The sequence below is a fragment of the Passer domesticus genome, chromosome 19 (genome assembly GCF_036417665.1).
Source record: "Passer domesticus isolate bPasDom1 chromosome 19, bPasDom1.hap1, whole genome shotgun sequence".
NCBI classification, from domain to species: domain Eukaryota; kingdom Metazoa; phylum Chordata; class Aves; order Passeriformes; family Passeridae; genus Passer; species Passer domesticus.
The window spans coordinates 5,428,159-5,454,008 of NC_087492.1; the positions used below are offsets into that span (position 1 = coordinate 5,428,159).

At 53.6% G+C, this 25,850-nt stretch overlaps 3 protein-coding genes and 1 long non-coding RNA gene across 4 annotated transcripts; 1 reads left to right on the top strand and 3 right to left on the bottom strand.

The window, feature by feature from the left end:
* Positions 1 to 4,661: 4,661 nt before the first annotated feature.
* Positions 4,662 to 5,699, bottom strand: LOC135283754 (C-C motif chemokine 3-like). The gene is made up of 3 exons (XM_064394830.1): positions 5,558 to 5,699; positions 5,235 to 5,343; positions 4,662 to 4,982 (listed from the first exon to the last, which is right to left on the bottom strand). Exons 1-3 carry the CDS (start codon positions 5,628 to 5,630, stop codon positions 4,889 to 4,891), a joined length of 276 nt encoding a protein of 91 aa, XP_064250900.1. The 5' UTR covers positions 5,631 to 5,699; the 3' UTR covers positions 4,662 to 4,888.
* Positions 5,700 to 5,945: 246 nt separating this feature from the next.
* On the top strand, positions 5,946 to 7,302 carry LOC135283733 (uncharacterized). The gene is made up of 3 exons (XR_010349386.1): positions 5,946 to 6,554; positions 6,902 to 7,063; positions 7,153 to 7,302. It is a non-coding gene; the product is annotated as an uncharacterized LOC135283733 (long non-coding RNA).
* Positions 7,303 to 12,459: 5,157 nt separating this feature from the next.
* Positions 12,460 to 13,768, bottom strand: LOC135283552 (C-C motif chemokine 7-like). Its single transcript, XM_064394477.1, has 3 exons — positions 13,516 to 13,768; positions 12,954 to 13,071; positions 12,460 to 12,629 (listed from the first exon to the last, which is right to left on the bottom strand). The coding sequence occupies exons 1-3, from the start codon at positions 13,583 to 13,585 to the stop codon at positions 12,530 to 12,532; spliced, it is 288 nt and encodes a 95-aa protein (XP_064250547.1). The 5' UTR covers positions 13,586 to 13,768; the 3' UTR covers positions 12,460 to 12,529.
* A 655-nt stretch (positions 13,769 to 14,423) lies between these two features.
* On the bottom strand, positions 14,424 to 15,422 carry LOC135283939 (C-C motif chemokine 3-like). The gene is made up of 3 exons (XM_064395105.1): positions 15,310 to 15,422; positions 14,839 to 14,953; positions 14,424 to 14,744 (listed from the first exon to the last, which is right to left on the bottom strand). The coding sequence occupies exons 1-3, from the start codon at positions 15,380 to 15,382 to the stop codon at positions 14,639 to 14,641; spliced, it is 294 nt and encodes a 97-aa protein (XP_064251175.1). The 5' UTR covers positions 15,383 to 15,422; the 3' UTR covers positions 14,424 to 14,638.
* Positions 15,423 to 25,850: the final 10,428 nt, after the last annotated feature.

The window sequence follows — 25,850 nt, forward strand, 5'->3', positions numbered from 1 at the left end:
TGTCACCCTGAGGAGTGAGGGAGGCATTTCTCAGCTGCCTGCTGAGGAGCTGGGGAGCAGCAGGCAGCAGATGGTGCTGCAATGCTGCTCTGCAGCAGCTTGGGAAGAGCTGGCTGGGAAATCCTTGGGAATCTCTGCCCAGCCCTGTGTTCCCACACCAGCAGGCACTTGCTCCTGTTCTTTTCCTGGAGTTTAACCTGACGTCATTTTTGACAGGGATTCAAAATCTGCAAGCAATGTGCTCTGGGCAGGGATTATGGCATGAGCAGCTCAGTCCTGTGGGGCTCCCTAAATTGCAAAAAAATCCCTTAATGCCTCTGACACCTCATTGTCATTGTCAACCTGTGGAAATGGCCTGGCTGGATTTCACCCTGACTGCCAGGAGTGTGTGGGACCCCACAGCTCTGGTGCTATGTGATATTTTTATTAATGCTGCTTGAAACAAGCGGGGATTTGTTAAATTTGCAGAGCGTGGAAGAATCGTGGTGTGCAGTGCAAAGAGGGTGAGAGAGGCCTGAGAATGGGCCACGGGGGTCACTGAACAATTTCATCCTTTGTTTTCCTGCTGGAAAGGACATGGTGTTCTGATCTCAAACAGAGAAAAAAACGTGAGAAAAAATCCTGCAGCAGTGAGGAGGTGCTGGGAGATCACCTGGAGAGAGGGGAAGTCTGTTCCTAGAGGACACAGTGAGTGGAAGTTGTGTCTCCCCAGCCCTGCTTGCTCTGTTTCTCTGAAAAACCACGTGCTGTGACCCCAAGGGCCTCTCCCTTCCCTCAGAAGCCCTTCATGGGGAACTGCAGATGGGAAGCTCCTCAGGGTGCTCCTGAGCCACGGAGGGCAGCAAATGTTCAATCCTTGGAGACAGCACATTCTCTGCTGGGACTTATCCCTCAAAAACCAGATTATTTTCACCTCCTGGATGCTCCAGGGTTGACCTGGCCCTGGAATTTGGGCACCACCACAGATGTGCCTGAGCCCTGAGTCATCCTGACCCTTTCCTGCCCCTGCTGCTGCTCTGGAGCCAGTTACCAGCTGCAGGATGAGTTCACATCTTGCCTGTTGCAGAATCACACCCAGAGCAGATTCCTTCCTCTTTCTCCTTGCGGACATCCCTGTGTCTGGCTTGTTCCTCTGCTTGTGCCCTCTGAGCCACCAAAGCCTGCTGCCTCTTGTGCCCAAGGTGTTTGCTGGAGGTTGTGTCCCTCCCAGAGCATCCCTGCCACTTGTGTCCCAACCTCAGGAGTGTGCATGGAGCTCCAGGCTGGCACCTGTAATTTGTCATTGTCACCTGAGCTCCCAGCCTGCTGCTCTTGGTGGTGGGGACACGGTCCTGCTGTGGGGACAGCAAAATCACTTTTTTTCACTCAGCTCTATGGGCTTGCAAAATCACATTTTTCACTCAGCTCTATGGGCAAGGACAGGCCCAGATGCAAAACCTGGCTGTGTTTTGTTATTTCTGCTTCTCTGCACTGTCTGGACTCTTCCCCACCTTCCTGCAAGGCATTTTTGGGGGTAGCAGGGTCAGCTTTTTGGAGGCACACTGGGGAACCCACCCTGGGGCTGCTCTGAGGCATTTAGCCCAGGGTAAAAAGCAGGTTTCACACCAAAAAGCACTTTGAATCAGGAGTGATGCCTCTCCTGGGAGGAGGAGGAGGCTTTGTCATGTGAATTACACCCAGCAGGGTCCAGAAAAAAGTGGCTCTGAAAAGGATGGAAAAGGATTGATGCTTGCCATTACTCCTGGCTTGGTCCTAAAAGCAAGGGAAAGGTTTCACAGCTGTCCTGCTGGGGAATTCACAGAAGGAAAATTGAGGAGAAAAGCAGGAGAGAGTGTCCAGAGAGACAGCTTTGGCTGGTACTGGGGAGTGGAGGGATGCTGTGGGTACTGGAGAGTGGAGGGATGCTGTGGGTGCTGGGATTCACAGATCAGGGAGGGTAGAAGTAATTCTCCCTAAAATGTGAGTCAGTCCCACATCCTGTGGTTGAAAAGAAAAGGGATGCAAGCAGACCCCAGGATTAGTCTTGTGCCAGTTAATTCGAAAGAGAAATTCCAGAGAAAGAGGAAGTCGACAGAAAAAGCCTGAAAATTAAAAAAAAATAAAAAAAAATATATATATATATACAAATCTTTCAACTCAGCAGTGAGGTGGCCCAGGAAGCTCTGAGGGACTTGGACAGAGATGAGGATGTGGAGGAAACTGAAAGGAGGGAAATAAAGAAATAGAAACCCCTGATGATCCCAGAGGAGATTTGATGTCCTGAAGTGCTGCAGTGATGGTGACACATCCCAAGGCCAGTGAGCTGGGATGGGCACACACAAGGAATGTGGAGAGTGAAAGGTTGGAACCACAAAATTAATCCAGCCCTGAGGAGCAGCAAGGGGTCAGCTTAGGAAATGGGGTGAATGCCCAGCAGAGGCTGCCTCAGCTCTGCTCCTTCAGGGCACAGAACAAGGGGTGTTAGAGCTGGGAGTGTCCAAAAAGGCTATTCTGGAGGAAATTGGGCAGAAGTGCTGTTATTCTGCTGCTCCAGACTGAAGGGATGAGCTGAGCAGTTTCAGAGTGAGGCAGCTCACACCAAAACCACCCCCAGGCCTGCAGGGGAGTGAGTGAAGCTGCTCCTGGGAAGGAATTTCCTGGTCTGCTGGTGCTTGGACAGCCTTGGAGAACATTGGATTCCACAGCAATAGTGTGGAATTTGAGAGCCCCAACCTTGGGCTCTGAAAGGCCTCTGGGAGTTGGTCCTTGTGAAGACTGGGCAGTTCCTGGGAAGGAATCTCAGCTGCAGGACAGCCTGTGGAACCTGCTGGTGGTGATGCCTTGAGAAGGCTGGCCTGGAACAGAGGCTGGATGAGTTACAGAATAAAGCAGGGATGTATGAAAAGGATCTCCTCAATGGATCCACCCTGGGCAGCACCAGAGCCCAGCCAGGGCTGCACCCAAGATGAACCCAAATGGTCCCAAAATGCACGAGCGCTCACGGGGTCTCTCCCTGGGATCAGCTCTGCTCCATGTGCACATTGCAGTTCAGTGTCCAACCCCAGCTGCAGCCCCTGCAGTCCCATCCTGCTTGTTTTCCTCTCTTCAGCCCATGTTGTTTGTGCTCTTGGGCCTGAGATTTGGATCATTTGTCCTTGGTGCCCAGCTGGAGCAGGAATTGTTTTGTCTCCCTGCTCTGTGCAGAGAGCTCACCATCCCCTCATGTGAAGCTCAGACCCACACACCAAAGCAGCACAGAATCTGAAAAATATAAAAACCAAAACCTGAGCCATCAGTGGGACTGGTGCCTATGGGAGCAGTGCTTGATTTTTATTTTGGGTCAGAAACCTGTGTGAGAACCTTACAATGTCCCTGTGCAAACCTGATTTCCTCTCTGCTGGTTTCCAGCCTGTCCTCACACCAGCAGTGCCCCCTGCACCTCCTTCCAACCCCTGGTGCCTTCACATGGATCAGTCCCTCATTTTTCAACCCAAACCTTTTGCATTTGACTATTTTGATGATAACATCAGTGCTGTGATGTGTGCCAAGGGCTTTTCCCTGCCCCAGCCATTCCCAGCTCCCAAACTGGAGTGTGTGTTGCTGTTATCCCTGTCCTCAGCAGCAGGATCCTACTCTGCACCGCTGCCTTGGATCCCTCCTCCACCCTCAAGGTCATTAGAATCCTCCTTTGTGATGTCCTGGCCTGCTCCAGATTGATGATCCCATCTCGTTTTGCCTCATCAGCACAATTCCTCTGCCTTCTCCTGCTTTGTGTGCCAAGGTCATTAATGCAAATGTCAAGCAGGATATTTTTTGAGGCAGAAACTCAAGGAACTGTGTGGGTAAGCCCCTGTGAGTGTGACACAGCCCCTTTCAGCTGAAGCAATTATCATGCTCCTTTCAGGCAGCTCTTGACCAAATTTACTTTTCACATGCCAGTCACATCTCCTGTGCCTTTGCTCATAATTTACTATCTGGCCTTAATTCAAGTGTCTTCCTGAAGCCCAGATGAGTGAAATCTACTGCATTTCCTTCACCACAAATACCTCTGAGCTTACAAAAGGCAGCTGTTAGGTGTGGTATTTCAAATATGTCAGGATAATAAATTCACACAAAAGTAGTTTCCATTATATCAATGTGCCTGTCAGGAAAGAGTTGGGTGGCACAGAAATTTGGATCTGCTGTCCCCATGTCCTGTGTCCTGTTTGCTGGGTGACAAACTGGCTGGTGGTGTCACCAGTGGGGTGGGACAGTGGAGTTGGGGAAGGATCTGCAGCTCAATTTTATTATTGTTTTAGCTATTTGCTGGTGGATTCAGCATGAGAATAATGTTGATGTTTTAGCTGTTCCTAAGTGGTGTTTTCCTTCATCAAGACTCAGGAGCTGCTGTGAGGGGGCAGAGTCAGGCCAGGTGATCAAGCTGACCAAAGGATATTCCATCCCCTAGAAAATCATAGCCCAGCTCTCCTGTGGCACCACAGGTACTTCCAGAACATTCCCCAAACAAGAGCCACCACTGGCGGCCCCAGGTGAGACACAGGTGTCACCTATGGGGACAAACTGGGTGGCACCAGAGCCAGACCCAGGCTGGGGAACAGCAAACCCAGGGGTCCCTGTGGTCCCTTCTCCCACCGTGGTGCAAGGAGGCATCAAAACTGACCCTTCATTAACAGGCACGTGGATATGATTAAAATAGTCTTTATTTTAGTGTATTATTCTGACATAGTTTAAATAATTTTTAGAAATTATTTTAAAATAATGTTTAGAAAAAAACAATATTTAGTTTAACTTAAATAAGTTAAATAAAATAATTTTCTCCATTGAAGAAGGCTGGGGGTCAAATCCTCTCTGTGGTGCCCGAGGCTGGGAGCTGTGCAGGGGTGGCATTGTGGCTGTCAGCAGGGAAGGCTCAGTTTTCCTGGCTCTGGAAGTGCTTCAGGAGCTCCTGCACCCATGCTGCCCTTGGATCTGCACACAGCTGCTTCTTCTTGTGGGTGACCACACTGCCAGGACAAAACCTGCCTTGAGCTGCTGGGCTGGGGCAGCGGGATCTGAGTGCCAGCAGCAGCACCCCGAGTGTCCCCAGGTCCCCCCTGGGCACTCACATGACACCCATGTGTGTCCCCAGGCCCCCCAGTCCCCCCTGGGCACTTACATGACACCCATGTGTGTCCCCAGGCCCCCCAGTCCCCCCTGGGCACTCACATGACACCCATGTGTGTCCCCAGGCCCCCCAGTCCCCCCTGGGCACTCACATCACGCCCGGCTGGATGCAGGAGCTGCTGGTGACGAAGACGGAGCTGACGCGGCGCCGAGGGATGGGCTGCTTCTGGTAGCTGAAGCAGCAGGTGCTGGGGACACCATCTGTGAGGGCAGGGGACACACACACGGCCCTGGTGAGAGCCCAGCACAGCCTCTGCCCCCTCCAGGGATTTCCACATCCCCTGGCAGAACCCCCTCCATGCAACCCCCAGCTCCAAACCTGCACCCCCAGTGTGACACAGACCCCCCAGCCCTCCCCAGAGCCACCCTGCCAGGGCAGGGACTCTCCAGGAGGACACAGCGATGCTGGACTCACCGAAGTGACCCTCAGCTGAGAAGCAGGTGGCCAGGAGGAGCAGGGTGGCCAGGGTGGCTGCCAGGACCTTCATGGTGCTGCGGGTTCTGTGAGAGGAGCTGGAGCTGGAGCTGGGGAGGCTGCAGGATTCTTGCTGTGGCCCTGGGGCCGTGCTCCCGTTTTATCCCCATCCGAGGGGCGGGCACAGGGTTTCAAGGAAGGAAAATGATGGCATAATGCTGAGAAAATTATGTCAGGACCACCCAATTTTTGCTGAGCTGGAAAAGGAGATGAAACCGCAGAAGGGGAAGCGCTGTCCGCGAGGCTGCAGCTTCCGAGATGTTCCTTGGGTGCCTGGTGCTCCCAAAGTGTGCCAGGGCTCTGCAGCAGCTCTGGGGGTGCCCTGGCATGGACACCCCCAGCCACTGCTGCTGGCAGAAAAGCCCTGCCAGGAGAAAGGTGCCAACTTCTCCCTGGGTTTGCCACAAATGCCACTTCTCAGCCGGCTCCACCACGGGGATCCAGAGCAAGGTCCACAGCCACTGCACACACGTTCATCCCCGCTGATAACACCAGCTCCTGCTTGGACAGGGAAGATCATGAGGGAATAAAGTTGTGTTGAGCTAGAAGTCACTGGGGGTCTCACATTTGTCCCTTTTTGCTGGTGGTTGGTCAAAAGAACGACTTCCTTACTGGAAAGGCTGCAGAGACATGGAGTCCCTGCAGGTGCAGGGCCTGGACTCTGGTGCCCTGTCCCAGGCCAGCAGCTTGCTCTGCCACCGTCCCTGTGCCCTCTGGCTGAATTTACACCTCTCTAAGGGTTTAATTTTTGGCTGCAGCTGACCCTGCCACCTTCCCTTTCCTCTGGATTTACACTGAAGAGTTTCAGTTTTGGCTGCGGCCTCTCAACATTCAAGTTGTTGCAATAACTGCTTGCCCACTTCTTCCCAAGCAGGATCATTTAATCTGATTTAATCTCTCCGGATTTAGCCCCCAAAAGCAGAGACTCCCATGGCAGGTCTCACATTTGTCCCTTTTTGCTGGTGGTTGGTCAAAAGAACAATTTCCTTATTGGAAAGGCTGCAGAGACATGGAGTCTCTGCAGGTGCAGGGCCTGGACTCTGGTGCCCTGTCCCAGGCCAGCAGCTTGCTCTGCCACCCTTGCTGTCTCCTGGCTGAATTTACACCTCTCTCAGGGTTTAATTTTTGGCTGCAGCTGACCCTGCCACCTTCCCTTTCCTCTGGATTTACACTGAAGAGTTTCAGTTTTGGCTGCGGCCTCTCAACGTTCAAGTTGTTGCAATAACTGCTTGCCCACTTCTTCCCAAACAATTGTTTAATCCAATTTAATCTCTCCTGATTTAGCCCCCAAAAGCAGAGGCTCCCATGGCAGGACACAGCATTAAGGGTTGGAGGCAGAGGGAGGAGAGGATCCTGCTGGTACTCACTGGGATCAGCTTACTGCAGATAAAATCTCCAGGAAACTGCAGAGTGACTGAAAAAGGGCAGCATTTGCAATTCCAGAGGGTAATTCCCAAACACCCCCCTCTGCTGCACACCCAGGCAGAACAAGCTGCCAAAATCACTCCTTCCTCCATTTTTTGTGTCTTTTCCAGCCTTTTCCTGGTGCTGCCCTGGAGCTTCCCCTGGCCTTACTGCTGACCTTGCCCGGGGTATGACTAATTCCTGGCTGATTCAAGAGAAAAGTCCAGCTGCCCAAAATGCTGAGCCATGGCACTGCGTGTGCTCCCATCTCCACTTCTTGTCCCCCAGCCACCAGGTCCTGCCTGGTGTGAGCAGGACAGGGAATGGGTGCAAATCATCCCCTGGAGCTGCTCAGGAGGAGCTGGGCAGGGCTGGTCTGGCCTTGGGCTGGTGGAAGAATGAGTCCAGCTCTTCCAGCTCTTTCTCCAACTCCCAATTTTCAGCTCTTTCTGTTTCAGTCACTCTCTGCATGGAGCTACAAATGAATAAATAAATTAATAAATCCTTTGGATTTACCAATAACCAGGTGGTGGTTGAAGAAGGCTTGGAAAATTCACCTGCTGCAAAGGCTCCTGCTTGTCACATGTCCCTGGATACACAAAGGCAGATTCAATTCCCCAGAGCAATGCAGATCTGCATGAATTTATCCTGTTTTTCTTCCCTGCTGATTGCAGAGACACCAAGAGGTTTCTCTAGAGCTCAAAGCACCCTCTGTGGGCAGAGGAGTCCCAAGTTCAGGGCCAGCCAGTGGAAGTTTTTGTGTTTTCATGACCCTCTCTGGCTGTAAACGCCACGTGTCCCACAGAGATTTCCCCACAGCTCTACCCTCCAGGCACCCCTGGAATTCTGGCACCTCACCAGGGCCAGCTTGGTTTGTGCATGGGGGAGAAGTGGGAGTGGGACAGGCAGGAGGAAGGAAACCAGGAATTGCTGTGGGGGTCAACCACAGGAACGAGATCCCGAGCTATCCAAAGCCTGGCTGGGAATTTTTCTGGAGAGAGCAGCCCTGAGCCAGGGATGAGCTGAGCTCGGCTTGGTGGGTGCCCAAACAGAGCGAAAAGGGGCAGGATGGGCAAGAGAGCAGCACTGGGGGCCAACAAACACCAGGAGCATGGTGAGGAATATCCCACAGACAGAAAACCTGGAAAACGAGATCGGGGCACTGTGGGCACTGCAGTTGGCAGAGGATGACTTGTCATCAGGCAGGGACCACAGAAAATCTCACCATTAATAAATCTGATGGAAAAAAAGCAAAACTGTTTCCTCTTTGGTGCAGAAGTGACTGGCCAAGCTTTCGGTTCTCCTTTCGGCTGAGGGCCGGATGGGACTTCTTACTGGATGCTGATGAAATTTTCCATTGTGACTGGAATCGAGGATATTACAGAGAATTGCACAAAAGTGCAGCTCAGCAAGAGCAGGCAGTTGGTGTTTAATTCTGTTTAAGGAATTAGATATCAGGAACTGATATAAAGGGAGAGTAAAGAAATGGCTTGTGGTTTTATTTCTCCTGCAATAGTGAGCAGGTGACGTTTGAATCCAGCAGAGGAACATGAATTTGGGGGGGGGGAGGAAATGCAGGGAAAGAGAAACTTCAGCTTTACAAATGCAAATTTGAAAAACTGAAGAAAGAAAAAGCCCATTAGTTAGAGGAGGAGAGTAAAGAGCCAAAGATGCCACTTCTTTTTTGGCTTGTCTGGTTATGGTTGAGTACTCAATGCCACCAAAATATTGTGCACCCAAGAAAGAAAAGGGAAAGAAGAACAAATAATAAATAAGGAAGGAAGAGACAAATAATAAAGAGAACAAATAACGAATAAGGAATAATAAATAAGGAATAAATAAGGAAGGAAGAGGCAGTTGAGGCAGGTGCAGCCAAAACAAAAAGGCTACAAAGATTCCTATGAACTGCTCCTGAGCCAGGCTGTGGCCACCTCACCACCAGACAAATTCACGTGGGGTGGGAGAGCAAACGTGGCACTGGTCTCACAAAATCTGATGATTTTGGCACTGCCTTGCGTGAGTATCCCAAAGAAAAGGAGGGATTAGGTCTGAAACCCCCTCAGCCTCTGGGGCTGGGCAGAGGGACCATCCCTGACAGAGGGCAGGACGAGGGGGAGCAGCAGGGACTGTGTGGGGCCAGAGCACACCCCAAATTTGCTCAGTCCAATGGAGAGGAACCTCTCCCTTAGGGCTCTTATCCCAGAAATAAGGGACAAGAGGAGAATCACAGAATATTCTTGTAACATTCACATTTTCTGAAAAATCCCTTAGCCTAGGATTTTTCTCCTGGGAAGCTGAGAGGCCTCAGATAAAAATGAAAACAATTCTTATCACAGTTGCTTCTCCTGTGTTTTGTTCCTTTGGAATGTGTTTGGAGATTGTTTACCCACAGGTGATTGTTTAATTGGATTTTGGTGTGAGTTGTTTTCACTCATTGGCCAATCCAGGCCAAGCTGTGTTGGGACTCTGGAGAGAGTCACGAGGTTTCATTATTATCTTTTGGGCATTCTGTAAGTATCCTTTCTGTATTCTTTAATATAGTATAGTTTAGTATTCTTTAATATAATATAGTATCTTAAAATAATAAATTAACCTTCTGAGAACATGGGGTCAGATTCATCATTCCTTCCTTCATTGGGGCACCCCACAAACACAATATATTCTTGAGCTGGAAGGGATCCACAGGGATAATCAAGTCCAGCTGTAACCCTGAGGCTGAGGATGCTCTGGGCACCCTTTCAGGAGAGCACCAAAGGGATCAAAGCAATCTCTGCCTTCCCCAAGGCAGGAACCCTCAGCAGGAAGAAATGAAAGTGGCTGCCAGCCCCTCGATCCCGTGCAAGTGCAGAGGAAGCCACTGGGGTTATGCAACATCCCCCTGGGAGTGACACTCATTGATAAAAATGCTGCAAAGAGCTCCGGTGCCTCGGGGCTCCGAGGAGAGCACGGGGCAGCCTCATGAGCTGGCCTGACCCTGCTGTGTGGGGTTTTTGTGGGGCTAATTCTGCTTTCAAAGCAGAGTTCCTGCAGCAGGCCCTGCTGATGGATTTGTAAGTCAAATTTCCAAAAGTTCCTTCCCTCCCTGAGGGTCCTGTGGGAAGACCCCAGCCCAGGACAGGTTTTCTGTGGTCCTGCATCAGAGTGGCTTTAGCACCAGGCTGAGAGGAGGAATGGTAAAGGAAAAGAACAACCTCTGCCAGGCATTCCAGAAAACTACCCTTAAATTAATTCTTAAATTAATTAAATTCGTTAAAGAATTATTAAACATTTCTGTGCTGACAAGCACTGACCCCCAAGAGAACACTGCATTTAACCTGAGGCCGTAAAGAAAGCTTCCAAAATTAATTGTAGAACTTAGATTATGAGTGTGTAGTTTGAATAGAAGTGTGTATTATCACATAGTAAAAATCTCAGAGTTTAAAGTTTTATATAGTAATATATATAAAACAAAATAGAAGTTTCAAGGCAAAAGCTAGTCCTCCTTCTTCACCTTCATAGGTTTGAGTGGTGTTGTATAATTAAATTAGAAAATCCTCATTGAGGGCCACAAGTAATTAGTTATTAAGTTAAAAGTAAAAATAATTTAAGTGTCATCTCTTAATTGGACAGTTTGTCCTTAAAAAGCCTTGTAGAGAGAGAGAGATACAGCTCCATTTTTAGTTTATTTTTGACTCTCCATTTAGTTTCTGTTTCGTGCTGTAGAACTCACAGTTTGTGAGGCTGTAAAATAAATAAGAATTAATAAACATCTAAGTCTGAACAAAAAATACCATCTCACGCATTTAATCCTCACCTTTTTTGGGATCAGTGGGGATGATGTCCAGCAACAGGGGGGGTGATTTGGCACAGCAGCCACATGTGCCTGATGCCTTGGGAAGGCTGAGCTAGAACAGTCTAGATGGAGTTAAAGAATAAAGCAGGGATTTATGAAAAGGATCTCCTCAGTGGATGCACCTTGGGCAGCACAAGAGCCCAGCCAGGGCTGCACCCTAATGAGCCAAAATGGTCCCAAAATGCACGATGGTCACGGGGTCTCTCCCTGGGATCAGCTCTACTCCATTTGCACATTGCAGTTCATTGTCCAATTCCAGCTTTAGCTCATGCACTCCCATCCCTCCTGTTTTTCTCTCTTCGATTCACCGTTATTTATACTCTTGGGCTGAGATTTGGATCATTTGTCCTTGGTCCCCAGCTGGAGCAGGAATTGTTTTGTCTCCCTGCTCTGTGCACAGAGCTCACCATCCCCTCATGTGAAGCCCAGAGCCACACACTGAAGCAGCACAGAACCTGAAAAATATAAAAACGAAACCTGAGTTACCATGCCTGCCACCCTCCTGCCACCCAGCACCACCAGGGCCACAGGGACACCGAGCTGGTGGCTCTCAGCCCCACCTTGGCAATCTTTCATCCCCAAGTGGTTCAGTGCTTCATCATCTGGCCCCTCTGTGTGGGCTCCATCTCTGAGTCAGATTCTCGGGGTGAATGTGGCACTTGGGTGGGATCCCCACCCTGGGGGTGTTCCAGAGATGTGTCACCTGGGGATGTGGTTTGGTGCTGGGTTAATGCTCGGACTTGACCTTAAAGGTCTTTTCCTTAATGCTTCTGTGGTTTAGAGAACCAATTCCTGCCCTATCCTTCACACATCCCCAATATTCTGCTGGATCCTGGGATTTCCAGCACCAAAGAGCAACTAGAAAAGTCTGGTTAACTCTCATTTTCTGCAAAAATTGAGAATTGCAGTTTCACAGTCCTAGGCAAGAATATTCCTTCTAATTCCAGACCAGTTCCAGGTGATGTAGTCCTGTGGGCATTGTAGCAGATTAATTGTCCATTGGTCATTGATTGTACAAAATTAGTCATTGATTTGTACAAAAAAATTCCCTAAATGGGGGCAGACAAATGGCAACAAATCTGGCAATGTGTATAAAGGTATATTTAAGAGTGAGGCATGTCCTAGCTCGTCAAAAAGATGATTCAAGTGAGTCACAAACTAAGAGGGAAGTGAACAATGCAGCTTTTTTTCTGGAGAAACTGCCTGCCCGTGGCTTGGACGGGTGCCCTGTTTGGGTGACAAGCTGGCTGGTGTCCCAGGGGTGGTGGGGAAGGCAGTGACACCCAGCTGGGGCTGTCACCAGGGCTGCTCCCCAGGGACTGAGCCAACCCAACCCCTAAACACCCTCAAAGACCCCAGAGGGAACCCTTCTCCCATTTCCCCACCCCATGGGCAGCTGCCCAGGGCATCCCTGAGCCCCACTCCCAGGCAGGGCTGCTCCACCTTGGAGGGAGCTGGGCCCTTCGGGATTCCTGGACTCTTCCTGGCAAGGCTGAGCCTGGGTGTGACCCGTTTTCTGCCCAGGACTGACATCTCACTCCAGCCACAGGTGACCACAGGAGGGTTTATTGAGTGCAGGGGAGGGGACAGAGCCAGCTCTGTTAAATTAATGAGTGACACAAAAACACACAGAGGATTATGGGGTACAATTAAATAGAGATGTGGGGAAGGCAGCTTCACGTCAAGGTGCTGTTTGGCTTCTTCTGCTTCCTCAGGTACTCCTGGAACCATTTCTCCTCTGGGTCCACGCAGACCATCCCCTTTGCCAGCTTCACACTTGGGGGGAAAGAACATCCCGAGTCAGCCTGGGAGTGGAGGATCCCCCAGGGGTTCCTGCAGCATCCTGCCCCCCCTTTCCCTGCCAGGGCTGACTCTTGGCCTGCTGGCAGCACAAATGGGGCCATCTGGGACTGTTTGGGTTAAGCAGGGAGGGAGGTGAGGGTGAAGAGCCAGGCGAGGACAGCCCCACCTGCAGCACCTGTGCGGGTGCCTCGTTTTTGGGGAGTCCCCAAAAGCAGAGCAGCTGCTGGGGAAGGAGGGTGGGCGAGGCGAGGGTGGGGTGGAGGGGAGGAAGGCTGGCTGGGAGCTGGGGTTACTCACAGAACAGCCCTGTGGGTGCAGCTGGAGGCTGTTTCCAGGTAGCCCAGGATCTTGAACTCGGGGATTTTCCGACGGGAGAACATTCCCTTGGAGCAGCAGCTGGGGCTGGACCTGCGGACTGAGAGCAGGAGGGAGGGTTCAGTGCTCTCCCCTCCTGGCACGAGGGGTGTGGGTCCTGCCCTTGCTCCCTCATCCCACAAAGGGAGCATCTTGCAGCCCCAGGGGTGATACTCTGCCCCAGGGGCGATGCTCTGCCCCAGGGGCGATGCCCTGCCCCAGGGGTGATGCCCTGCCCCAGGGGCGATGCCCTGCCCCAGGGGTGACGCTCTGCCCCAGGGTAGGAGCACCCTGCCCGTAGAGCTCCCCAGCTGGCACTCTGGGGCTGAACCAACCCCATTTTTACTCATTTTGAACAAATCCAGGCCAGCCCCATGCTCAGGCAGCTGCTGATGCTCCACAGCCCCATCAGGAGCTGAGTTCCCCTCCTTTTCCCCAGCCCCAAATCCCGTCAGAGGAGGAGCTGGGACAGCTCAGAAGGGAAAATCTCCCTGCTGGTACTTACAGGACATCCCCTGGCTCCCAGTCCAGGCAGCTGCCAGCAGCAGGACGAGCAGGGCCAAGGAGATCTTCATGTCCAGCCCGAGGTTCTGTCAGCACCAGCAGCTCTGGTTCTCCCCAGGCCAGCAGGAGCTGCCTGCCCTCCTGCCTGCAGCCCTGGGTGATTTATAACAGCCCCTGCCAGGCTTTCCATGACAGCTTGGACCCTCCCCGTGGAAAGAACCGCTTGGATCTCTCCATGAGGGGTGAGAGGTGAGGGGAAATTCCTTCTGGCAGCCACTTTGGCCACCGTGACACCCGAGGGCTGCTCAGAGGTGTGGGAGCAGCCACTGATGCTGGGCTGGGAGTCTATTTTGGGTTGGGTTGTGGCCACCAGCAAACAGCACAGGATGATGCTCACACTTGTGAGTTCCTGTGCAAAAAACCACTCCTTGCCTTTGGCTCTGGGGCCTCTGCTTGCTCTGGGGTGGTGGCTGGTTTGTTTCTCCAGCACCCATTGCTGGCTGCTCATCGTGGTGCCTCTGCCACTGTCACAGCACCCATCACATTTCCTGGTGGCATCCTGGGGTTTGGGGCTGGCTCAGGCATCCCTGAGATCCCCCTCTAATGGAATTTGGGCTGTTAATTAGGATGGTGGATGAGGAGCACAGGAAGCCCCCTCCTCCCAGCATGTTGTCCCTCCCCAAAGCCCTCATGGGTTTGGTTTGGCCCCACTCACCCCTGGACACCCTCACAGAGACCTGGCCGAGGCTCCAGCTCCTCCTGGCTCCTCGCTGATCCCAACACCTGGGCAGGAAAGCCGGAGCAGGATCTGCCCAGGCCCGAGAGACTCGCACAGACAGATGTTTGCATGTGGGAATCGCCTTTAATTCTGGTCAGAGTTGACAAAAAACAACTGTGGAGCTGCTCCCCCTCCACCCCCCGCCTGCTGCAGCCTCTCCACGGGCCACAGAGGGTCAGGGCAGTCCATCCTGCTGGGCTGGCAAAGGCCCTTTGCCTTCAGGGAGGTGGTGAGGGTCATCGTGACAAGGAGGATGTCCCTTGTGAGCTGCTCCATCCAGAAATGTCCCCTCTGCCTCGGTGGTGTCCCCCACGAGGAGCAGTCCCCGCCGTCCCCAGCCACCCCACTAGCTGGGGATGGAGAAGGAGCTGACCTGGAAGCTCTGCTGGTACCTCTTGACCCACGCCCTGCTGGCCTGGGTGCAGATCTCCTTCCCGTTCCTCACCTTGAAGCTGGGGCACAGAGGGGCTGGGCTCAGTGGGGACCCCAACACTGAGTGCTGAGGGGCTCAGGGGCACAGGGGGTCGGGAGCTTTGGGCTACTCACATCACAGCCTGGTGCGGGCACTCGGGGCTGGTGGGGTAGCAGGCCACCACGTTGTCCCTCTTGATCCTTCTGGTCTGGAAGTTGAAGCAGCACTTGTCCGGCATGGCTGGAGCTCCTGGGGGACAGCACAAGCCTGGCTCAGCCTGGAGACCCCCCAGCCCCTCCTCAGCCCTCCTGCCATGGCAACGGCAGCTCTTTGGGGGGATCCCCCTGCACCATGTGCGTGAAGAAAATGCAACCCCACAGCCCAGGATTCTGTCCCTGACCCCACAGCCCTGGGTTCTGACCCTGACCCCACAGCCTGGGGTTCTGTCCCTCTCCCCCAGCCCTGGATTCTGTCCCTGTCCCCTAGCCCTGGGTTCTGTCCCCGTACCCAAACCTTGGGTTCTGTCCCTGTCCCCATCCCTGGGTTCTGTCCCTGTCCCCATCCCCGGGTTCTGTCCCCGTCCCCCAGCCCCTGGCAATGCTCACTCTGAGCCAGGCTGTGCCAGCACAGCGTGGAGAGGATGAGGAGGGCACAGAGCATCCTGGTGGCTGTCCCCATGGCGGGCTGTGTCAGTGGCTGAGCCGCCTGTGCTGGGGCCAGCCTGCCCCGGCTGCTTTTATGGGGGATCTTCCCCCAGGGCCAGGGGGAGGGCCTGGCCCCTGCCACGTCCCAAAGCACAGAGGGTAAGTGAAACTCATCCCCTCATCCCCTCCCCAGCCCTGGGAAAGGAAAAATGTGCTCCCAGGCGGTGCTTCTGGCACCGATGGGCTTGGGATTTTCCTGAGCTCCAGCGTTGGGGCTGATGGACAGGCTGTTCCCAGAGCTTGGCTCTGCACCCTGGGTCCCTGGGCAGGCTGTGTCCAGGCCTCGTGGAGGGAGCCCCAGGGGAGGTGAGAAGGTTTGGGGATGTCCTTTGGATGGGTCAAGGGACGGGCAGAGCATCCTGCCGGGTCTCCCATGGTCCCTGTCCTCCCCCTGCTCTGCAGTTTTGTGTCCTGGCCCTGGGGACCGCCAGCCAAAAACCCTTTTACCTCTCCCCTCCAAAAGAAACCAGCCATAGAGAAAATAAAACTATAGAGAAAACCCCTGAAACATAGAGAAACAGCTTCTGCCTCGTTGCATGAGGGACACAAACTCCTCTGTGCAGTTTTTGGGGGTGTTTGGGGCCCAGGGGGCCGGGGGGAGGACAGGCAGGTGGCTCCACTTCCCTGCTCCGCTGCCAAAGCAGCAGCTCATGTTCTTGGCCGTGCTGGGCTGGGAAAGGCAGAGGCCAGCGAGGGAATTCCTGGTGGATTTTGCCTGGCTGCAGCTGTCGAAAAAGCCCCTTCTCCCCCCAGCCCCGCAGGTCCCAGGGCGCTTCCAGCTGCCGGCAGCTGGCGGAGGATGGGAGAGCGGGGAGAGGCGGAGGCTGCGCTGGGAATGCCAGGGATCCTGGGGCGCTGGGGACACGGCCCTGCACAGAATCACAGAATAACCAGTTTGGAAGACCTTCCAGATCATGGAGTCCAGCCCAGCCCCAACACCTCAGCTAAGCCCTGGCACCCAGTGCCACATCCAGGCTTTGTTAAACACACCCAGGGATGGGGAATCCACCACCTCCCCGGGCAGCCATTCCAGAAGTTTATCACCTTTCTGTAATAAACTTCTTCCTAATATCCAGCCTATATTTCCCTTAGTGCAGCTTGAGACTGTGTCCTGGACTGCCTTGGGGTCAGTCCTGGAAAGGGAATGGGAACGGAAATTTGCTCTTCTCAAAGCCACTTCCCAGAAATCAGCCTCAGCTTGTTTGGGATGACAGCGAGGTGCCAGGTGACGCCCCAGGGGTGGTGGGAGCAGATAATTGGGGTTTGTGTTTGTCTGGCAGAGCTGAGCGCCTTTTGTCATCACCCAAATTCCCAATTCATCCCTCCTGGGGGAGCAGAGATGTCTCTGGCTCTGCTCTGGCCCAGCCCTTGGCTCACCTTTCCCTGACTGGATCCATCTTTTCCCTCATCCCTCTTCCTACCCCCACGCACCACAGAGCTCCTGCTGCAGCTGGGGCAAACACGGCCCTCTAAGGGTAGAAAATGTTCCCTGGAAAACAGAAGACAGGAAAACAAAACAGGGTTTATTGGGCTGGGAAAATCCCTTTTAATGACTCCGAGGTACAATTCCGGGATGCAGCAGGCAAAGAAGGCCGGGAATGACATTCCCAGCTCATCAGTGTTTGATGCAGAGAAGGACTCGGGACGTGGGCAGAGTCTCTGCTCTGGGGTGGCTCCAAAAATCCCCTGATCCCAGAAATTATCTGGGCTGGAAAACATCTTTTTCCTCCCTTTCTTCCCCTGTTTCTTGGGGGCTCTGTGCCTGCACTCCCAGCTCTGGCTGCGGGACAAACCGGGACAGCCCGGGACACATAGGGACACAGAGAGAGCCCAGGATACACAGGGACAGCCTGGGACAGCCCGGGACACACAAGAACACCCCGGGACACTCCGGGACACCCCGAGACAGTCTGGGACAGCCTGGGACACACCGGGACAGCCCGGGAATGCCGCTCGCCCCGGGGCAGAGCTGCTTTTCCAGCCGATGCTTTATCGATGCTGCATTTCCCTCTCAGCCGATCAATACCCCCGGGGCGGCTGCTGCGGCTGGGGCGGCCAAAGTCAGCCCGAGAGCGGAGCTGCTTTGTCAGGTCAGGGCTGTTTCTAACAAGGATTTGTTTGATTTCTTCTTCTCCCCCTGTTTGATTTCTTCTTCTCCCTTTTGAAGCGTGGTCGGGTCAGCTTTTCCATCTGACGCGGAGGAACCACTGAATTCACACCTCGTTCGTGCCATTTCCTTTTTTTTAAAGTCCTTGTCCGGCCCCAGCCACCCAGGACTTCCCCAGCTGCTGCAGAGATGGTTTCTATCAGATTGGGTCACCAAAAAAAGGTCCCCAAAAAAAGGTGTCCCCTTTGCCACCCACATCCCTGCAGAGCCCGGCTGGATTCTGCTCCCAGAAAGCAGGGGAGATGTTTTGGGGGTTTCTTTGTCCAGGGCATTGCCTGACACCCAGCTGCCCTGAGACTCCTTCCTCCTATGGAATTAAGATGGGATGAGTGCTGCCATCCTTTTCCAGGGGAGATTTCACCAGGAAAACCACAGCTAAATCCAATTTCAGACATGTCAGTCCTGTGGGAGGAATGCTGAGCATGCCACAGGTGCTGCTGGAAGAAGCTGGTCCAGGCTTGGACCAGCACATGTTGCCCTCACCTCCCTGATTCAGGCTCAGGGAAAGTTGGGAGCAATGTTCCCACCTGTGGGAAGTGGAAACACCGTGAAAAACATGGCATTGTGTGGCTGTGGTGTAAATCTCTGGGGGTTTGGGCTCCTCTCTTGACTTTGGAGCTGTGTCCCCACATCCCGCTGGCCCAGAGGGAGAGCAGCCCCAAAGAGAAGGGGTTTGAGCCCAGAGCAGTGCTGGAGACCTCAGAGAGGTGAAAAGTTCCCATTTGGGATGACAATCCCTGTCCCCAGCTCCTGAGGGCAGGGGTTTTGTGCTTGTCCCATTGTCCCTGGGCACAAGGCAGGGGTTTTGTGGTTGCCCCATTGTCCCTGGGCACAGGGCAGGGGTTTTGTGGTTGCCCCATTGTCCCCGGGCACAAGGAAAGGTTTTGTGGTTGTCCCGTTGTCCCTGGGCACAGGAAAGGGGTTTTACATTTGCCCCATTGTCCCTGGGCATTTCATCCCCTCTCAGCTGTCCCCAGCTGAACTCTCCCCCTTCCCCGCCACATCTCCGGGTGCTCACTGACTCATTTCCCGTGTCCTTTGGCCCCGGCATCCTGGCTGCCCCCGCAGGGGACGGCCCCGGCTCAAACGCTGATTTCACACCGAACTCCTCTGCCCGAGATTGCGATCAGGGCTGGGCTGCTCGAGCTGAGCGAGCCCTTCCCAACCCTGGCCTTTGAAAACCCCGAGTTCAGAGCTCAAATACACCCAAAGCCTCCTCTTGACTCCTGGTCTGCTCTCCCTTTCCTGATCTGCACCCCCATGCCTGATCTGCACCCCCACTCCTGATCTGCACCCCCATTCCTGATCTGCACCCCCGTTCCTGATCTGAACCCCCATTCCTGATCTGAACCCCCATTCCTGATCTGCACCCCCGTTCCTGATCTGAACCCCCACTCCTGATCTGAACCCCCATTCCTGATCTGCACCCCCGTTCCTGATCTGCACCCCCACTCCTGATCTGCACCCCCATTCCTGATCTGCACCCCCACTCCTGATCTGCACCCCCGTTCCTGATCTGAACCCCCACTCCTGATCTGCACCCCCGTTCCTGATCTGAACCCCTGTTCCTGATCTGAACCCCCATTCCTGATCTGCACCCCCGTTCCTGATCTGAACCCCCACTCCTGATCTGCACCCCCGTTCCTGATCTGAACCCCTGTTCCTGATCTGAACCCCCGTTCCTGATCTGAACCCCCGTTCCTGATCTGCACCCCCATTCCTGCAGTTCCCACTCTCCTCACGATTTCCCAGTGACCCGAAAGGCACAAAACAAGAAAAAGAAGGATAAATCCCGAACCAGCAAGGAAGATGCTGGTAAAATCCTCTGCACCCAGGTGCTGGGATCAAAACTCATCCCAACAATCCACGCTGGGGACTGCTGGGCTCTCTGGGTTTCCCCCGGACAGTGTCCCTGGGATGCAGGGAGGTGGTGATGGGTGACGGGATCAGCATCACCAGGTTTGGGGAATTCTGTTTCAGCCCACCCGAATCCCCCTCCCCGAGCTGGCCCCGGCTTCCCGCGGTGTTTTCCCAGCTATCAGCAGCTCCGATCTGCCCTTTGTGGCCTCGGTGACCTTTTTCACACGTATTTTCTGCCACCGCCTGACCAAGGAGGAAAAGACACCCCAGGGGAGATGAATTCATTTCCTCCAGGCTCACCCCGGGGTATTTTCCTTGAGAATCTTCCCCTGGCATCACTCCAGGTGAGCAGGTGGGGTGGGTGGAGCTCGGTGTGGACTCCCCTTCCCCCGTTTTGGAAATTCCCCTAAAATCCTTCCGGAAATATTTCCTGGGCTGGGTGTGGGGAAGGACCTTCCTGGTGTCCCGAGGAGTTTGCTGCAGGGAAAATTCCAGGTGGGAAGGGTTGGAATGGGACAGCTCAAAGGGGATGGGGGAGATGGTGGGGGTGAAGATGGGGATGAGGATGAGAATGATGGGGATGAAGTTGGGGATGATGGGGGTGAAGATGAAGATGATGGGAATGATGATGGAGATGGTGAAGGGAATGATGAATGGGATGAAGATGGGGATGAAGATGGGGATGAAAATGTGGGGTGAAGATGGGGATAATGATGGGGATGAAGATGGGGATGATGGGAGTGAAGATGGGGATGAAGATGAGGGTGAAGATGGGGATGAAGATGAGGGTGAAGATGGGGATGATAGGGATAATGATGGGGATGAAGACGATGAAGAGGATGAAGGTGGGGATGAAGCTGGGGATGACGATGGAGGTGAAGATAGGGATGATGAAGGAGGTGAAGATAGGGATGATGAAGGGAATTAAGATAAGGGCAAAGATGGAGCTAATGAAAGAGATGAAACTGGTGATGATGATGGAGATGAAGATGGGGATGAAGATGATGGAGATGATGATGGAGATGATGATGGAGATGAAGGTAGGGATGAAGCTGGGGATGATGGGGGTGAAGCTGGGGATGAAGATGAGGATGAAGTTGGGGATGAAGATGAGGATGAAGTTGAGGATGAAGATGAGGATGAAGATGAGGACGAAGCTGGGGATGAGCCCCAGCTGTGCAGGGCTGGGCTGGGGCCTGGCTCCCTCTGGCATTTTTGGCTCCTCAGGGCTTGCTCGGGGTTCATGGCAGCAGCCAAGCCCTGAGCTGGGCGAGGTGCCAGCCCCGGCTGGGCACGAGCAGGGTTTGGGGCGCAGCAGCGGTGCAGGAGCTCCTGCATCCCAACAATCCCTGGGAGTTGTTTTCCCGGCGTTTGGCACAAGATGTCAGTGCTGCCCCACGAACGGCTCTCGGTGCTGCTCCTCCGCACGGCCTGGCCGGGTCACGGTGCTCCTTGGGGGTGCCCAAAGCGGGGTGCAGCACCCCGGGCTCCGGACGTGCCCCCCTGTACCCGCGGGGACCCAGCGGGGCCGCTCCCCGCTGATGGAGAGGCTCCCAGAGCAGCGGGTGATGCTCAACCTCCCCTTTGGAGGCTCCCAGACACCTCCAGAACCAAAAGAATCACCTGGGGAGAGATCCAGGAGGAAAGACACCGAGGGAAAAGAAGCTGGGGATGAAAGAACCCAAACCCTCTCCCAGCACCACGTGGCAAAAGGGAGGAAAAAACTCCCTCAAAAGAGTGTTGACAAGTCTGGAGGCTTCTGGGACCCGGGGTGACCAGGAAAATAACACATCAAAGACCCCACGTCCGCCTGAAGACAGATAAAAACTCCGAGCCAAATGTTCTATGAATATTTAACTACCATCAATATTTAATTAGCAGATAGAGGGAGATTAAGAGCAGAGGGATCCATTCTCCCTGTTTGCTCCAGCCCCGCTCTCGGGGTGCTGGGGAACTCTTGGGGTCACACTCAGTGCCAGAATTGGGGTGCAGGAACCGCAAAGGAAGGGAAGATCCCCAAAAGGGAAGGTTTTGTTTCCCCAGCCTCACTCTGGGAGAGGGCAGAGAGAGCTCTGGCATGACCTGGGTGTTCTAAATCCAAACCAGCCATCCAAGGAAACAATTAAAAGTCTTTTTGGAGATTTAGGATGCTCCAAAAGGGAAGCTTTGCCCATCAATGGATTGGCTGCTGATGGCAGCAAACACAGCTAGAGAGTGCAGAGCGTGGGTCAGGATCCAGCTTTTCCAGGGGGCAGGGAAAGCTTTGTGGGATGGTGGTGCTGCTGGAAGTGCTCAGTTTGGGATGCTCTGTGGGGCTGACCTTGGTGGGGGTGAGCTGGAGGTGACTTCTCCTCTTGCTCTGAATCCATCCAGGTCAATCGTGGGTCTTTCCAGGTCCATCATAGATCCATCCATACTCTGGATCTATCCAGGTCCATGGATCCATCCATACTCTGGATCCATCCAGGTCCATGGATCCATCCAAGTCCATGGATCCATCCATGCTCTGGATCCATCCAGGATCATCCTGGGTTCATTCTGCTCTGGATCCATCCAGGTCCATCATGGATCCATCTTGCTCTGTATCCATCCTCTCTGGATCCATCCAGGTCCATCATGGATCCATCTTGCTCTGTATCCATCCTCTCTGGATCCATCCAGGTCCACGTTTGTCCCTTTTTGTGCTTCAATCCCCCTCCTGCCCCGGTGCCTGGGGACCCCTCCAGCTCTCGGCCACAGCCACGGGGACAGGGAGGTGCCTGCCTGTCCCCAGGTGTCCCCCGGCTGTCCCAGCCCGTCCTTCCCCGGGGAGCTTCCCACTATTCCACTATTCCCGTTATTCCCGTCATTCCCACTATTCCTGTTATTTCTGCTATCCCCGCTGTTCCCATTATCCCCGCTATTCCCGTTATTCCCGCTATTCCCGCTATCCCCGCTATTCCTGTTATTCCCGCTATTCCCGTTATTCCCGCTATTCCGCTATTCCCTCTATTCCCACTATTCCCGCTATTCCCTCTATTCCCGCTACTCCCGCCATTCCCGCTATCCCCGCTATCCCTGTTATTCCCACTATTCCTGTTACTCCCGCTATCCTGCTATTCCCACTATTCCTGTTATTCCCGCTATTCCTGTTGTTCCCGCTATTCCCGTCATTCCGCTATCCCCGCTATTCCTGTTATTCCCGCTATCCCCGCTATTCCCCCTATCCCCGCTATTCCGCTATTCCGCTATCCCCGCTATTCCGCTATTCCCGTTATCCCCGCTATTCCCACTATTCCCTCTATCCCCGCTATTCCCACTATTCCTGTTATTTCCGCTATCCCCGCTGTTCCCGCTATTCCTGTTATTCCCGCTATCCCCGCTATTCCCGCTATTCCCGCTATCCCCGCTATCCCGCTAATGCTTTTCCCGCGGTGCTGGACCGTGTGGGGCAGTGTCTAATCCACCAGGAATCCCCAGTGACAAATCCTCTGAGGTGGGAGGGAGGCAGGCAGGAGGGACATTCCTGTGCCGCTGGGGCCTCCTGGGCTGTGTGTCCTCACTGTCCCCTGTCCCGGGGGACATCCCTCTGTGCTGAGAGGGGCCGAGGACCAGGGATGGAGGGATTTCTCCTCTCCTCCAGACTGAATTTAGAACCCCCTCTCCCGTATTTTATGGGGAATTCCCTCTTTGGGAGCTGCCCTGGATGGAGCGGGGCTGGAGAGGGCAGTGAGAGCCAAGCCAGGATGGGTTTTCCCTGTGCTGGAGGCAGGACATGAGGGATGAAGGCCAGGAATGTCACAACACGCCTGCAGTTCCCTCAAAAGCTCTTCCCAAACCCCTTCCCGGCCAGGCCATCGCGCGTGGAAGAGAAACATTTTGTGGGTGCGACCATGAGGGTGCCTGGCCCGGGTTTGGGGGGGAGGATGTGGGGCTGGGATGGTCCTGGGGACCCCTGCCCTGTCCCCTCCTCCCCAGCCCGTGCCTGCCTGCTGCCACCTCCCCCTGCACCTGGGGACACCCCGGTGGCTTTCCCCTCCTGGGCTGTTCCCCAGCATCCCTGAGCTGTGGACGCAGCCCAAAAGGGATGTTCAAGGGTGTTCCAAGGGGTGCTCCAAGGGATGTCTCAAGGGATGTTCAAGGCATATTCAAGGGATGTTCCAAGGGGTGTCCCAAGAGATATTCAAGGATTGTTCCAAGGGATATTCAAGGGATATTCAAGGGATGTCCCAAGAGATATTCAATGGATGTTCCAAGGATGTCCCAAGGCATGTTCCAAGGAGTGTCCCAAGGGATATTCAAGGGATGTTCCAAGGGATATCCCAAGGGATATTCAAGGGATGTTCCAAGGATGTCCCAAGGCATGTTCCAAGAGATATTCAAGGGATGTCCCAAGGGATATTCAAGGGATGTTCCAAGGATGTCCCAAGGCATGTTCCAAGAGATATTCAAGGGATGTCCCAAGGGATATTCAAGGGATGTTCCAAGGATGTCCCAAGGCATGTTCCAAGAGATATTCAAGGGATGTCCCAAGGGATATTCAAGGGATGTTCCAAGGGACATTCAAGGGATGTTCCAAGGGATATTCCAAGGGATAATCTAAGAGATATTCCAAGGGATATTGCAAGGCATCTTCCAAGGGATATTCAAGGGATACTCCAAGAGATATTGCAAGGGATATTGCACAGGATATTCAGCTGGCTGCTGAAACCACTGCACCAGCTGCTTTGCCACCAGCCCAGGCTGGGCTTTATTTCTCCCTCTTGCTTTCCATGGATTTCATTTTGATTTTGATGGAAATTGATTTTTTTCCCCCCACCACAGCACCCAGACCTGGGCGAGCAGTGGGGACGATCCCGGGGGACCCTCACCCTTCACAGTGAATCAAACCAAGCCCAAATCTCCTTTAACCACCCAACCCAGCCCAGCCCCCGCAGCGCCCCGGGGGGACGGGCATTTCTCGGGATCACTGGGCTATAAAATCGCTCCTGGGCCGGGGAGGGAGCGGGGCTGGGCGTGCGGGACCTGCCGAGCCCTGCCCGGCTCCAGATCTGGGCCATTCACCACCACTCGAGACTTTTAGCGCCCCGAGCAACGGCGTGTTCTGCTGATGAGTTCTTTCTGCTCCAGTAATTACAGTGAGGAATTTGTCAGAACGAGCTTTCCAAAGCCTTCTCGTCTTGTTCTGATTTTACCTGGAGTGTAAAAAGTCATTAGTACGGTAAAACAGAGGCTGGGCTCCGGCAGAGAGCGCGGCACACTCAATATGCACAAAACAAAAATTAAAAAAAAATTAAATTATTGTTTTTCTCTTCTCCCCAGATGGAGTTTTCCTTGACTGGAATTAGCAGGACGAGGAGGCGAGGCTGGAAGGTGGGCTGGGCACGGCGGGATGTGCTTTGTCTTTCCCAGGTCCCCTCTGTCCCCACTTTTGGGGACAATTTTGGTTTCACCCTCTCCCAGCAGCTTCTCCACCTTTTCTGGAGCCTGTGCAGCCCCTGGAGCAGAAATCCAATGGAAAACTCAGCGGGATGATGTCCTGCATCGCCCGGGGCTGCCAGCGAGCCCAGGGTGGGGAAAACCCCTCCTGATCCTGGCACGGCCCGAAAATAGCAGCAGTCGTGGTTCCAAACCCTTGGGGCTCGGGTTTCAGGATATTAACAGATGTCAGCCGGAGTCTGGGGAGCTCAGGCTTGAAATGAGCCAGGAGAAAGAAAAAAATTCATATCAATAGCACAAAAAAGTGGAACTGAGGACGGGAGGAGTCGTGGAGTGGGTGTCAGCCTCCCTATTTTCAGCAGGGAGCTGCAGCCCTCCGGGAAGGTGTTAAAAAACAGGGATTTTTTAAAACTTTACGGCCAAGAAATAATCAAAATTTAGCAAAATATAGGTGGGGTAAAGAGGATTTCTCATCCAGAGCTCTCCTCCATCTGCCTCTGTGACACCACATCTATTCCTGATGCTGCTTTGTCCCTGTTCTGCTTCAAAACTGAGGGGAACTTCCACCCCCTTAGGGCTTTCGGGGTTTTTTATTCTTTAATAGGTTTGAAAAAAAGAGACATATCAGTCTTGGGCCCTAATCAAAGCATTTTGGGTTGTATTTAATTAAGTGATAACTTTGAGGGCTGAAAGGAAGGGATTTGAGGGGGGCTGCTTGGATTTCAGGGTATTTCCAGCATCCCCGAAGGCAACTTGGAAGGGGAGAAGGGATTTCAGGACAAAGCCTCTCCCTCTGTCAGTGTGAAACCCAAACTGTCAGATTTCTTCTCTCCTTATTTCATGAGCAACTTGGCCAAGTTGGATCGAGCTTGGAAATGGTTTTGGTGTCCCCAAATCTGGTTTTAGGGCCCAGAAATCCTGGGGACTGGGAGAACATTCCCTGGAGACTCCCAGGTGCCAGGCTGGAGTTTTGGGTGCTTAGGGAATTAAATTAACG